This window comes from Xenopus laevis, chromosome 7L, assembly GCF_017654675.1.
Source record: "Xenopus laevis strain J_2021 chromosome 7L, Xenopus_laevis_v10.1, whole genome shotgun sequence".
NCBI classification, from domain to species: domain Eukaryota; kingdom Metazoa; phylum Chordata; class Amphibia; order Anura; family Pipidae; genus Xenopus; species Xenopus laevis.
In genome coordinates, this window is record NC_054383.1 from 133,341,603 (window position 1) to 133,354,551 (window position 12,949).

Consider the following 12,949-nt stretch of genomic DNA (forward strand, 5'->3'; position numbering starts at 1 on the left):
CCCATTATTTGCAAGCGTCACCAGCTAGTTTGTGTCTTACTTGTTATTTATTCAACCTTAGAAGACAGATCAGGGCTGTCCAACTTGGATCCGTTTTCTAGAAACTCGTTTTCCAGAAAGCTCCAAATAATGGAATGGTCGTCTCCCATAGACTCTGTTTTATCCGAATAATTCAAATTTTTCAAAATGATTTCCTTTTTCTGTGTAATAATAAAACAGGCGCTTGTACTTGATCCCAACTAAGATATAATTAATCCTTATTGGAGGCAAAACCAGCCTATTGGGTTTATTTAATGTTTATATGATTTTCTAGTAGACTTAAGGTATGAAGATCCAAATTATGGAAAGATCCATTATCTGGAAAACCCCCAGGTCCTGAGCATTCTGCATAACAGGTCCTATACCTGTAAAACACAGTGAGAGAGACTCAGTTTTGTGTCTCTGCTGCCACCTGGTGGCTATCTGTGAGTTTTCAGTCCTTAAATGAGAACAGGAAGTGCTGTAATTGGGTAAAAGTCTATTTGGTAGCAGGTGTCATGGCGGGTCCTATATACATTAATTGTGCTTAAAATAATTGCATATACTGCATTGATCGTTTATTTTTTATTTAGAAGCATTTGGTTTGATATAGACACTCATCTGCCATCGGCAAACAATACTTTCTCTTTGATCTTGGAGAACGATTTAACCCATGAATGTCTGTATGACGGAGAGTAGAACTGGCTGAGGATTTAGCATTTTTGGGGAGATAAGAATCATTGTTCATAGACAATAAAGCAGTGATCCCCAACCAGTGGCTCAAGAGTAACATGTTGCTCCCCACAAGGCTGTTGCTCTTTCTACATGTGAATGGGGTTCATGGGTAACGGAGGTTGGGGAGCCCTACAATAAATGAGACTGTTTGATACAATGTGATGTTCTGTCCCCAGACTCTGTCCCCGCGGGAGTTGTGGCACATTGTACACCAATGTTACGGGACTGAGCTGGGACTGACCAGTGAGGATGAAGATTATGTGTCGCCTCGTGACCTGCTGAACGGCTTGGGGTGAGTTTAGTGGGGGGTTTGAGCGGTTCAGTGGGTGGTGGTGCAAAGTGGAGCAACTGGTTACAGGATACAGGCTGTCCTACAGCAAAAGAGTAAATATGAATATTCTATGAATTCCCTGGTGGTGCTGGTCCATAGAGAGCAAGCCAGGCTCTGTGTATGTTGTTGGGGCTCCCCTACTAAAGAATTTGCTGCTGACAGTAAGAATAATACCGTCTGTCACCTGTAGGGGGAGCGAAGATTTCCCTGAAAGTACAGACCTGAGTGACGCCTCCTCCCGCGGTGACACCAAACTCAGCCCCCAGCTGCCCGCAACCGACTCCTTCACCTCCCTCGCCAGCACCGACAGCATGATAACCGTAAGGCATTCACTATCTATCTGTCATCTATCTATCTATCATCTATCTATAGATCTATCTGTCATCTATATGTTTATCTCTGTTCTATTTATCTGTCATCTATCTATCTATCTATCTGTCATCTATCTATCTATCTATCTATCTATCTATCTATCTATCATCTATCTGTCATCTATCTATCTATCTATCTATCTACCTATCTATCTATCATCTATCTGTCATCTATCTATCTATCTATCTATCTATCATCTATCTATCTATCTATCTATCTATCTATCTATCTATCTATCTATCTGTCATCTATCTATCTATCTATCTATCTATCTATCTATCTATCTATCTATCTATCTATCTGTCATCTATCAGCTGTCATCTATCTATCACTATTTTATCTATCTGTCATCTATCTATCGATCTATCTATCTATCATCTATCTGTCATCTATATGTTTATCTCTGTTGTATCTATCTGTCAGCTATCTATCTATTATCTATCTATCTATCATCTATCTATCACTATTTTATCTATCAGTCATCTATCTATCTGTCATCTATCTATCTGTCCTCTATCTGTCATCTATCTATCTATCTATCTATCTATCTATCTATCTATCTATCTATCTATCTATCTATCTATCTGTCATCTATCTATCTGTCCTCTATCTGTCATCTATCTGCTATCTATCTATCTATCTATCTATCTATCTATCTATCTATCTATCTATCTATCTATCTATCTATCTATCTATCTATCTATCTATCTATCTGTCCTCTATCTGTCATCTATCTATCTGCCATCTATCTATCTATCTATCTATCTATCTATCTATCTATCTATCTATCTATCTATCTATCGTATTTATTTAGTTACATTTAATGTAATATTGTTGTTTTTTGTAGCCAGCAGAAGATGCGGCCGCCCAATCAGATGCCCAGTCGGACTCTCAGTTGGAAGGCTCCTCGAGTCAGACGGTGACTCCTCTCTCAGAGATGGCTGGCTCGGGGCTCCTGGACTCCCTTCCAGCCCTGGATTTATTGCCCAGTGAAGACCTGCCCACTGATCCCAGCAACAACTCCACCCCCAGCTCTACACAGGACGAGGGTGAGTGTGAGAGTGAAGCAGGGGAATTGGGTGACATTGGAGAAGTAGAGATCAGTGAACATGAATGTAATGGCAACAGTTTCAATGGAAGTTAAAGGAGAAGCTCAACAAAGAAATGGGGTAGGAATGTTTCTATACCAGCCCAAGGCAACCACAGCCCTTTAGCAGTAAAGATCTGTGTCTCCAAAGATGCCCCAGTAGCTCCCCATCTTCTTTTCTGCTGATCTTCTTCTCTGCTGCCCCCCGGTGCTAACTATTCACTCACAATAATAGATACACACGTCACATGACATTCTGATACCTGTTTGGGGCTAAGTGATAAGATAATAAGCAATGACTCGGCGCTGTCATAGAGGAGAGTAATGAGTCTCACGACGCTAGTTAATATTATCTGCCAGAACATCTGCTGCAGGACAACAAGGTTTGTGTCCCAGGGCTGCGCGTGTGCTGCAATACTGCTCTGATACTCTGCAGCATGAGATACAGACCTACTCTACACTGAGATATCAGTCTTTCTATTGCCATGTCCCCCTACGGGCTGTTCCTGCTGAATTGTGCTTAGTACAGGGGAATACCTATGCTGCCATAGTTTTATGGGATCTCTCTGTACAGACTATGAGCAAACTTAGGGACTGTTCCTGCTGAATTGTGCTTAGAACAGGGAATACCTATGCTGTCATAGTTTTATGGGAACTCTCTGTACAGACTATGAGCAAACTTAGGGGCTGTTCCTGCTGAATTGTGCTTAGTACAAGGAATACCTATGCTGCCATAGTTTTATGAGATCTCTCTGTACAGACTATGAGCAAACTTAGGGGACTGTTCCTGCTGAATTGTGCTTAGTACAGGGAATACCTATGCTGCCATAGTTTTATGGGATCTCTCTGTACAGACTATGAGCAAACTTAGGGGCTGTTCCTGCTGAATTGTGCTTAGTACAAGGAATACCTATGCTGCCATAGTTTTATGAGATCTCTCTGTACAGACTATGAGCAAACTTAGGGGCTGTTCCTGCTGAATTGTGCTTAGTACAAGGAATACCTATGCTGCCATAGTTTTATGAGATCTCTCTGTACAGACTATGAGCAAACTTAGGGGCTGTTCCTGCTGAATTGTGCTTAGTACAAGGAATACCTATGCTGCCATAGTTTTATGGGATCTCTCTGTACAGACTATGAGCAAACTTAGGGACTGTTCCTGCTGAATTGTGCTTAGTACAGGGGAATACCTATGCTGCCATAGTTTTATGGGATCTCTCTGTACAGACTATGAGCAAACTTAGGGGACTGTTCCTGCTGAATTGTGCTTAGTCAGGGTCGGACTGGAAGTTGTGGGGCCCACTGGGGCTAATGCCCCAGGGCCCCCCTTTCGGCCGCCGCTGCCGCTCCAGAGTGCTTCAGGGGACTAGTGCGCATGCGCGCGGTGCCGCGTTTGTGCGCACGCGCGCAGCGCTACCTTTTTGCGCAGATATTTTATTCTACCGCGACCCCGAACAAAGTGGGGTCGCGCTGCCCCACTAAGTAGCGGATCTGGGCCGGCGGGGCCCACAAGAGCCCGGGGCCCACCGGGGTTTTTCCCGGTGTCCCGCCGGCCCAGTCCGACACTGTGCTTAGTACAGGGAATACCTATGCTGCCATAGTTTTATGGGATCTCTCTGTACAGACTATGAGCAAACTTAGGGGCTGTTCCTGCTGAATTGTGCTTAGTACAGGGAATACCTATGCTGCCATAGTTTTATGGGATCTCTCTGTACAGACTATGAGCAAACTTAGGGACTGTTCCTGCTGAATTGTGCTTAGTACAGGGAATACCTATGCTGCCATAGTTTTATGGGATCTCTCTGTACAGACTATGAGCAAACTTAGGGGCTGTTCCTGCTGAATTGTGCTTAGTACAGGGGAATACCTATGCTGCTATAGTTTTATGGGCTCTCTCTGTACAGACTATGAGCAAACTTAGGGACTGTTCCTGCTGAATTGTGTTTAGTACAGGGAATACCTATGCTGCCACAGTTTTATGGGATCTCTCTGTACAGACTATGAGCAAACTTAGGGGCTGTTCCTGCTGAATTGTGCTTAGTACAGGGAATACCTATGCTGCCATAGTTTTATGGGATCTCTCTGTACAGACTATGAGCAAACTTAGGGACTGTTCCTGCTGAATTGTGCTTAGTACAGGGAATACCTATGCTGCCATAGTTTTATGGGATCTCTCTGTACAGACTATGAGCAAACTTAGGGGCTGTTCCTGCTGAATTGTGCTTAGTACAGGGGAATACCTATGTGTCATAGTTTTATGGGATCTCTCTGTACAGACTATGAGCAAACTTAGGGGCTGTTCCTGCTGAATTGTGCTTAGTACAGGGAATACCTATGCTGCCATAGTTTTATGGGATCTCTCTGTACAGACTATGAGCAAACTTAGGGGACTGTAAATAAACAGGTGTATTTTCCCAGTAGTATTATTATTATATCAGACAAACATTTCTGTTTCAGAAGCCAGTACTGTGCCTAAAGACACCCCCTCATCGGACCTCACGGGGAGGCTACATATCAATGCCGTGTATCACATCAGCGCTGAGCACCTGCAGCACTCACTGACTACTGACATCCACTTTATGAACGATTTCATGGAGCAGCGGAAATTCACAGGTAACTTTCTTTCCTTTAAAGGGAAAGTCTCACTACCAAAGGGTTGAAGACTAGAGACCCATCTCATTATATAAAGGATCCTGTCACTAAATCCCTTGGCCAATCAGGGAAGCTCCCACTGGACATAGGTAACAGGATCAGGAGAGGTGGAATTAACTCTTTGGGTTCCGATACAACCCCAATAAGAGCAATGTGTTGACCTGCAGGGGGATAACTTTATTATATACTGTATATATTGCTCTGTCTCTCTCTACAGACATCACAGTGAATCCCTGGATGAGGGACAGCGGCGGGAAACAGTCTCGGATAATTCATTACACAATCCCCATCAATAACCCCCTGGGGCCCAAATCTGCCCCCGCTATAGAAACCCAGGTGAGACTGTGTTTAACTCTGTACTCTCTATCAATGTGTTTAACTCTGTACTCTCTCTATCTGTGTGTTTAACTCTGTACTCTCTCTATCTGTGTGTTTAACTCTGTACTCTCTCTCTATCAATGCGTTTAACTCTGTACTCTATCTGTGTGTTTAACTCTGTACTCTCTTTGTATCTATGTTTTCAACTCTGTACTCTCTCTCTATCTGTGTGTTTAACTCTGTACTCTCTCTCTATCTATGTTTTCAACTCTGTACTCTCTGTATCTGTGTGTTTAACTCTGTACTCTCTATCTGTGTGTTTAAAGGAACAGTAATGAAAATATAATGCAGTGTTGCCCTGCACTGGTAAAACTGCTGTGTTTGCTTCAGAAACACTACTATAGTTTATATAAATAAGCTGCTGTGTAGCAATGGGGGCAGCCATTCAAAGGAGAAAAAGCTCAAGTTACACAGCAGATAGCAGATAAGCTCTGTCTGTCTAATGGTGTTATCTGTTATGCATTAGTTAACCTGTGCCATAGAGCCGTTTTTCAATTTCTGCCATTGCTCCACAGCAGCTTGTTTATATAAACTATAGTAGTGTTTCTGAAGCAAACAGATCAGTTTTACCAGTGCAGGGCAACACTACATGATATTTTCATTACTTTAAAACACTTACATTTTTTGGTGTTACTGTTCCTTTAACTGTACTCACTATCTATGTTTTCGACTCTGTACTCTCTCTCTATCTGTTTTCAACTCTGTACTCTCTCTCTCTATCTGTGTGTTTAACTCTTTACTCTCTCTCTATCTTTGTTTTCAACTCTGTACTCTCTGTATTTGTGTGTTCAACTCTGTACTCTCTCTGTATCTGTGTGTTTAACTCTGTACTCTCTATCTGTGTGTTTAACTGTACTCTCTCTCTATCTATGTTTTCGACTCTGTACTCTCTCTGTATCTGTGTGTTTAACCCTGTACTCTCTTTGTATCTGTGTATTCATCTCTGTACTCTCTCTGTTTAACTCTGTACTCTCTCTGTATTTATGCGTTTAACCCTGTACTCTCTCTGTATCTGTGTGTTCATCTCTGTACTCTCTCTGTATTTATGTGTTTAACCCTGTACTCTCAGCTCACTCTGTTTTGCCACTTTGTGTGTTTGTGCCTGACTGTGTGTAACTTACACTTACTCTCTCATGTCTGTGCCCCACTGTCTCTGTATGTGCCATCTCTCTGCCTGTACATCTCTGCCTCTCTCCATGTCCAAATGGCTCAGTGTCTCTGTGCCCAAGCCTTGCACTCTGTTTATATATGTCTCTGTCTGTCTTTTTAGTGTCTGTCTGTTTATGTGTCTGTGTCTCTATATGTGCCCCCTCTGTCTCCCTTTGTTGGGTGTCTGTCTGTCCTGGCTGCTCAATACCTGCCCCTCTTCGTGCCCCCCACAGACGCTGCACAGTGTGAAGGGATCAGTGTGTGTCCTCGACACCCAGGTTATAACTCAGGGGATCCCGTATCAGGATTATTTCTACACTTCTCACCGGTATTGCATCAGCAGCGCGGGGAAGAACAAGGCTCGACTCAGGTAAGTGACCCTCGCTCTGTGCCCCCCCCCCCCGCTGTATGTTTGTATGTTAACTCCCCACGTGTCAGAAAGTATTTGTACCACTCACGAGCTACAGACAAATGTCGGAGCCCACTCAGCTGCCGGTAGGTATATGAGACGTTATATTACAGAGTCAGTAGCAGATAAAGCAGCAGGACATGTGCCAAGTCGATGAGTAAATGTGCCCACTCACCTCTCTACCTGTGTATTATCAGCCCACCAGTCAGCCGAGCCAATCAGAGTGCTGCAACTGTATCTGCGCCCACTCCCTCATCCTGTGAGATGCATCACTGATATCTGCGCCGTCCTACTTTCATTACTCATTTCCCTTCCCAAAATAAAGTTTCTTCTCCTGCAGAGATCAGAAAATCCACTTTATATTCCAGCTTCTAAATTTTCTGCTGGGCCCCTGCCTCTCTCCCCAGGGTTTCCTCTGAGATTTGCTACAGAAAGCAACCGTGGAGCCTGGTCAGAGCCATCATAGAGAAGAACTCCTGGAATGGCATGGAGGAGCACTTCAGTCTGCTGGGTACGTATAGTGCAAACGCTCAATTACCAGCGATTTACTAGAATCTCAGCTGCCATAAAGCAGGACAGGACTGCTGCTTACAATGGGGATCAGATAGGATCTGTGCAGCCACTGGGACAGAATGTTCTGTTATACAGATAGCTAGAATCTCAGCTGACATAAAGCAGGACAGGACTGCTGCTTACAATGGAGATCAGATAGGATCTGTGCAGCCACTGGGACAGAATGTTCTGTTATACAGATAGCTAGAATCTCAGCTGCCATAAAGCAGGACAGGACTGCTGCTTACAATGGGGATCAGATAGGATCTGTGCAGCCACTGGGACAGAATGTTCTGTTATACAGATAGCTAGAATCTCAGCTGCCATAAAGCAGGACAGGACTGCTGCTTACAATGGGGATCAGATAGGATCTGTGCAGCCACTGGGACACAATGCTCTGTTATACAGATAGCTAGAATCTCAGCTGCCATAAAGCAGGACAGGACTGCTGTTTAATTTTATAAACATTCTATTTTTCCCCTGTGTGAATTTTCATCCTCTCCTCCTCCCCTTTTCTCTCTCAGCCGAGGCTGTAGTAAAGCTGGAGCAGTCGTGCATGGAGGAGATGGGGGGCAGGGAGAAGCCTGTCCTGCGACGGAGGAAACGCACTTTAAGCTGGAAGTCGCATCACAACGACACCATTAAAACCGCTGCCCCCCAACTGGAAAGTGAAAGGGTGTCTCGTAACTCCAGGGTTTCAGGTACAAAGGGCAGGGGAGACAGAAGGGCTCAGTAGCGCCACACACTGGTCACTTACTCACTCCTTACTCTCCCCCCACAGGCAGTATCTCCTCTCATCTCTCCCAGCTCTCCGGCCGAGACTCATCCAGCAACATCCCCAACGCTCTGTTTGTTATCAGTATTGTGTGAGTAATGCGCCCGACTCTGTGATACCCCGAACATTCTGCTCATCAGACACAGATGTAACACTTAGTGGACTTTAATTGTGCAGGACCACATGTAGTGCCCATTCCTTGACCCTGCAGGGCCACCATATACCATATAATAATTAGTTTCAATCCCGTGACCCTGTTCAGCCACCGTAATAACTTATGATAGTTTGATTATGTTTCTCTACAAGACACATTTAGGGGCTTATTTATTAAAATCTGAATGTTAAAATCTGGAATAAAAATGTGATTTTTTTCCACTAGAAAACTCAAATCTTTTGAGAGAAAATTTTTTGGAATTTTTCAAGATTTATTATACCCCGATGCTGCAAAAAGGCGGAATCTGAAAATCCGCCATCTCAGTCAGACCTGTTGAGGTCCTGTATAAGTAATAAGTATTACATTTGAAGTTTTCATGGTCTGCTCTGAGTTTACCCCCAAAATACCACTTTTTCTAGCAATGTGAGAAAAAAAATTTAGAACAATTTTAATAATTCAGAAAGAGTGAGAAAAATGTCAGAAAAATTTTAGCAATTCAGAAAAAAGTCTGAAAAATTTGAGAGATTCGGGAAGAAGTCTGAAAAATTTGAGCAATTCAGAAAAAAGTAAAAAATTTCAGCAATTCAGAAAAAAGTCTGGAAAATTTGAGAGATTCAGAAAAAAGTCTGAAAAATTTGAGCAATTCAGAAAAAAGTCTGAAAAATTTGAGCAATTCAGAAAAAAGTCTGAAAAAATTTAGCAATTCAGAAAAACGACTGAAAAATTTTAGCAATTCGGGAAGAAGTCTGAAAAATTTTAGCAATTCAGAAAAAAGTCTGAAAAATTTTAGCGATTCGGGAAGAAGTCTGAAAAATTTTAGTTATTCAGGTTTTCGCTCGATTTTATCCAGTTTTTGCGCGATCAATTGAGTATTTTTTTTTATTAATAAATAAGCTAAAATCGGGTATGGGAGTTTGATCATGTTTTTTAATAAAATATGAGATAAATTCAGAATTTAGTAAATAACCCCCTTAATTTGTGCGATACACACCCTGTACATCAGTCTATGGGCATGTGTGCGCCGAGGCATCATATGGAGACCCCCTGCTTTACATTTCATTAGCCCCCCTCGTGCCCCTCACTGACTCGTGTATTTCACAGGCTGCTGGTCCTGGTGGTCCTGAACATGATGCTCTTCTACCGCCTCTGGTCTCTGGAGCACACGGCTCAGACATTTCAGACGTGGCAAAACTACGCCGTGTCCCAAGGGTAAGTCACATCATTTCATACTTTTCTCCCCACCCCTCCAGTTCTTTGTCTTCCTCTTCTCTCTCTGTTGAAAGGCTGATTTGGGGAGCACTAGTGTGACCACCTGACATGATACAGGTCCATCCAAGTCAAATGGTGTCCTGTTGCACAGCTACCACCAACACCACCCAATGCACACCCCAACTGACCCAACCCCCCACCCAAGACACTTCCAACCTAAGCTGTGTCCTTCTCCTCATGCACCATCACCACTGACCACCCCAGATCTCAGATCCTTTCCCCAACTCTTAAAGGATAAGTAAACCTTAAAAATAAGTGAAAGTTGTCAAGAGAAAGAAAGAGGCTGATGTTCTTCTGCTTAGGAAAGATGTGAGAAAGGTTTCTAATTTTATTCCTAAGCAGAAGAACATCAGCCTCTTTCTTTCTCCTGACAACTTCCTTGACTACTTGCTGGTCAGACTGGTGGGGAAATGAATTTGGACCCTAGCAACCAGATGGCTGAAATTACAAACTGGAGAGCTGCTGAATAAAAAACGAAATAACTCAAACCACAAATAATAAAAAATGAAAACCAATTGCAAATTGTCTCAGAATATCCCTCTCTATATTATACTAACAGTTAATTTAAAGGTGAACAATCCCTTTAAAGGAGACATTTTGTGTAAAAAATAAGAATGTACCAGTGCATTATACTCATTTAGATATAGAAAAAAATAGTGCTTAAAAAATTGTGTTCCAGGCTGATTTATTGAATATTTCTGCAAAGACCCTAATAATCCCTCCCTTCTCTTCCACTTCCTGCTCCCTAAATTCCCTTCTCTTCCACTACCTGCTCCCTGAATTCTCTCTTTTCTTCCACTTCCTGGTCCAGATGAATTCCCTTCTCTTCCACTTCCTGCTCCCTGATTTCCCTTCTCTTCCACTTCCTGTCCTCTGAATTCCCTTCTCTTCACACTTCCTGCTCTCTGAATTCTCTTCCACTTCCTGCTCCCTGATTTCCATTCTCTTCCACTTCCTGTTCCCTGAATTCTCTCTTTTCTTCCACTTCCTGCTCCCTGAATTCCCTTCTCTTCCACTTCCTGCTCCCTAAATTCCCTTCTCTTTCACTACCTGCTCCCTGAATTCTCTCTTTTCTTCTACTTCCTGCTCCATGAATTCCACTCTCTTCCACTTCCTGCTCCCTGATTTCCCTTCTCTTCCACTTCCTGTCCTCTGAATTCCCTTCTCTTCACAGTTCCTGCTCCCTGAATTCTCTTCTCTTCCACTTCCTGCTCTCTGAATTCTCTTCCACTTCCTGCTCCCTGATTTCCATTCTCTTCCACTTCCTGTTCCCAGAATTCTCTCTTTTCTTCCACTTCCTGCTCCCTGAATGCCCTTCTCTTCCACTTCCTGCTCCCTAAACTCCCTTCTCTTCCACTACCTGCTCCCTGAATTCTCTCTTTTCTTCCACTTCCTGCTCCATGAATTCCCTTCTCTTCCACTTCCTGCTCCCTGATTTCCCTTCTCTTCCACTTCCTGTCCTCTGAATTCCCTTCTCTTCCACTTCCTGTCCTCTGAATTCCCTTCTCTTCACACTTCCTGCTCCCTGAATTCTCTTCCACTTCCTGCTCCCTGATTTCCATTCTCTTCCACTTCCTGTTTCCTGAATTCTCTCTTTTCTTCCACTTCCTGCTCCCTGAATTCCCTTCTCTTCAACTTCCTGCTCCCTGAATTCCTTTCTCTTCCACTTCCTGCTCCCTGAATTCCCGCAGGGGAGGAGCTGGCGGATCTCAGCTCACTGCACTGTAGGACAGGAACCAATCAGCAGCTAGCAGAACCTGATAGAGAACTGAAGCCTGTCTGTGCTTGTGTGACTGCAGGGCTGTGATTGGCTGTCCCCTTCCTACTGTGCTTCTAGCAGGGACCATTGGGACACGCCCACCCCTCACGTGAAACACAGACGGGGACCAGAGAAGAGCTATAGGGAGCTCCAATAAAGGGGCTATTTTTAAAGACAATATACATTTTTAGCACCAAGTAAAAGTAACACCTTATATTACGTATAATTGCCTACACAATTAGGGTTTTTTCACTTATCCTATACGTCTCCTTTAACTCTTTCTTTCTATATAGGAGGTTCCCCCAGAGTTCCGCCGACTGGGCCGAGATCCTCGAGCTTCAGAAACGTTTCCACAACGCAGAGGTGCAGAAATGGAAGCAGACGCTCCGAGCCTCCGTGCAGCTGCTGGATGAGGTGGGAGAGTCATTCAAGGGGAAATTAAAGCTTTAGGGGCCCCTAGACATTACAGCAAGACCCTTATTTGTGCTGCCACTAACCCTCCTGTTGTGTTACTTCCCTTTATTCCCCTCCTCCAGATGAGGATGTCTCTGCAGAGACTACAGCAGGGAGTCCTGATGGCCGATTCTGCTGCAGAACCTCACGAGGAAGACGCCCTGTCGTGACAGAGAACTTTGCGTAAACGAGAGGATTCAGACCCTGGAGGAGACACCGGCAGATATTAGCTTGATAAATCCAATGCCCTCTCAGAAGAGAGTATCTCGTACGGATCAGCAGACTGACTAACAAACTGCAGGGATTAGAGTGCTGGCAACTGTCACCCTGCAGAGATTAAAGTGCTGGCAACTGTCACCCTGCAGGGAGGAGTCTCCTATTTACTCACCCCGTTGGTGTTAGAGTGCCGGTTACTGGATAGTAGACTGCTGCAGGCTTACGTGCAGCTTATCTGAGCCGTCTTGTGTTGAGAGTGTAAAAGGTTAGACTGCCCTCTTGTGGGGGGAAATGCAAAGTGCAGCACCAAGTTTGCCTCCCTCCTGCTGCTTCTTGTCGCTCTCAATAACTGGGGCCCCCTAGCATGATGTCACTGATAGTGACCCCCTCAGGCTTGGCGGCAGGTATGTTTATTTATATATCATTGGATATCAGTCTTGCCAGTTATGGGGCGTGGTCAATTACCATTAGCCAATGAGATTAGCTCTATTATAAGGGGCGTGGTCACAGTTTATACACTGGTGTTACTAGTGGGGAACTATTGACTTGATATATACAGTATATACAGGTACGGGACCTGTTATCCAGAATGCTTTGCACCTGGGGGTTTCCGGATAACGGATCGTTCTGTAATTTGGAT

General features: G+C 43.9%; 1 protein-coding gene across 3 annotated transcripts in view; it reads left to right on the top strand.

Moving 5' to 3' along the window:
- The window catches only part of gramd1a.L (GRAM domain containing 1A L homeolog), a 91,904-nt gene extending 79,454 nt beyond the window's left edge, over positions 1–12,450 (top strand). For all 3 annotated transcript variants that reach the window (XM_041569795.1, XM_041569797.1, XM_041569796.1), the window contains 12 exons: positions 930–1,045; positions 1,275–1,404; positions 2,304–2,505; positions 5,001–5,156; positions 5,413–5,531; positions 6,956–7,092; positions 7,539–7,642; positions 8,208–8,384; positions 8,465–8,549; positions 9,714–9,821; positions 11,934–12,054; positions 12,177–12,450. In XM_041569795.1, coding sequence (XP_041425729.1) covers positions 930–1,045; positions 1,275–1,404; positions 2,304–2,505; positions 5,001–5,156; positions 5,413–5,531; positions 6,956–7,092; positions 7,539–7,642; positions 8,208–8,384; positions 8,465–8,549; positions 9,714–9,821; positions 11,934–12,054; positions 12,177–12,263 — 1,542 coding nt within the window. In that variant the 3' untranslated portion in view covers positions 12,264–12,450. The remainder of the gene's footprint in view (positions 1–929; positions 1,046–1,274; positions 1,405–2,303; positions 2,506–5,000; positions 5,157–5,412; positions 5,532–6,955; positions 7,093–7,538; positions 7,643–8,207; positions 8,385–8,464; positions 8,550–9,713; positions 9,822–11,933; positions 12,055–12,176) is intronic.
- The last annotated feature ends 499 nt before the right edge of the window (positions 12,451–12,949 follow it).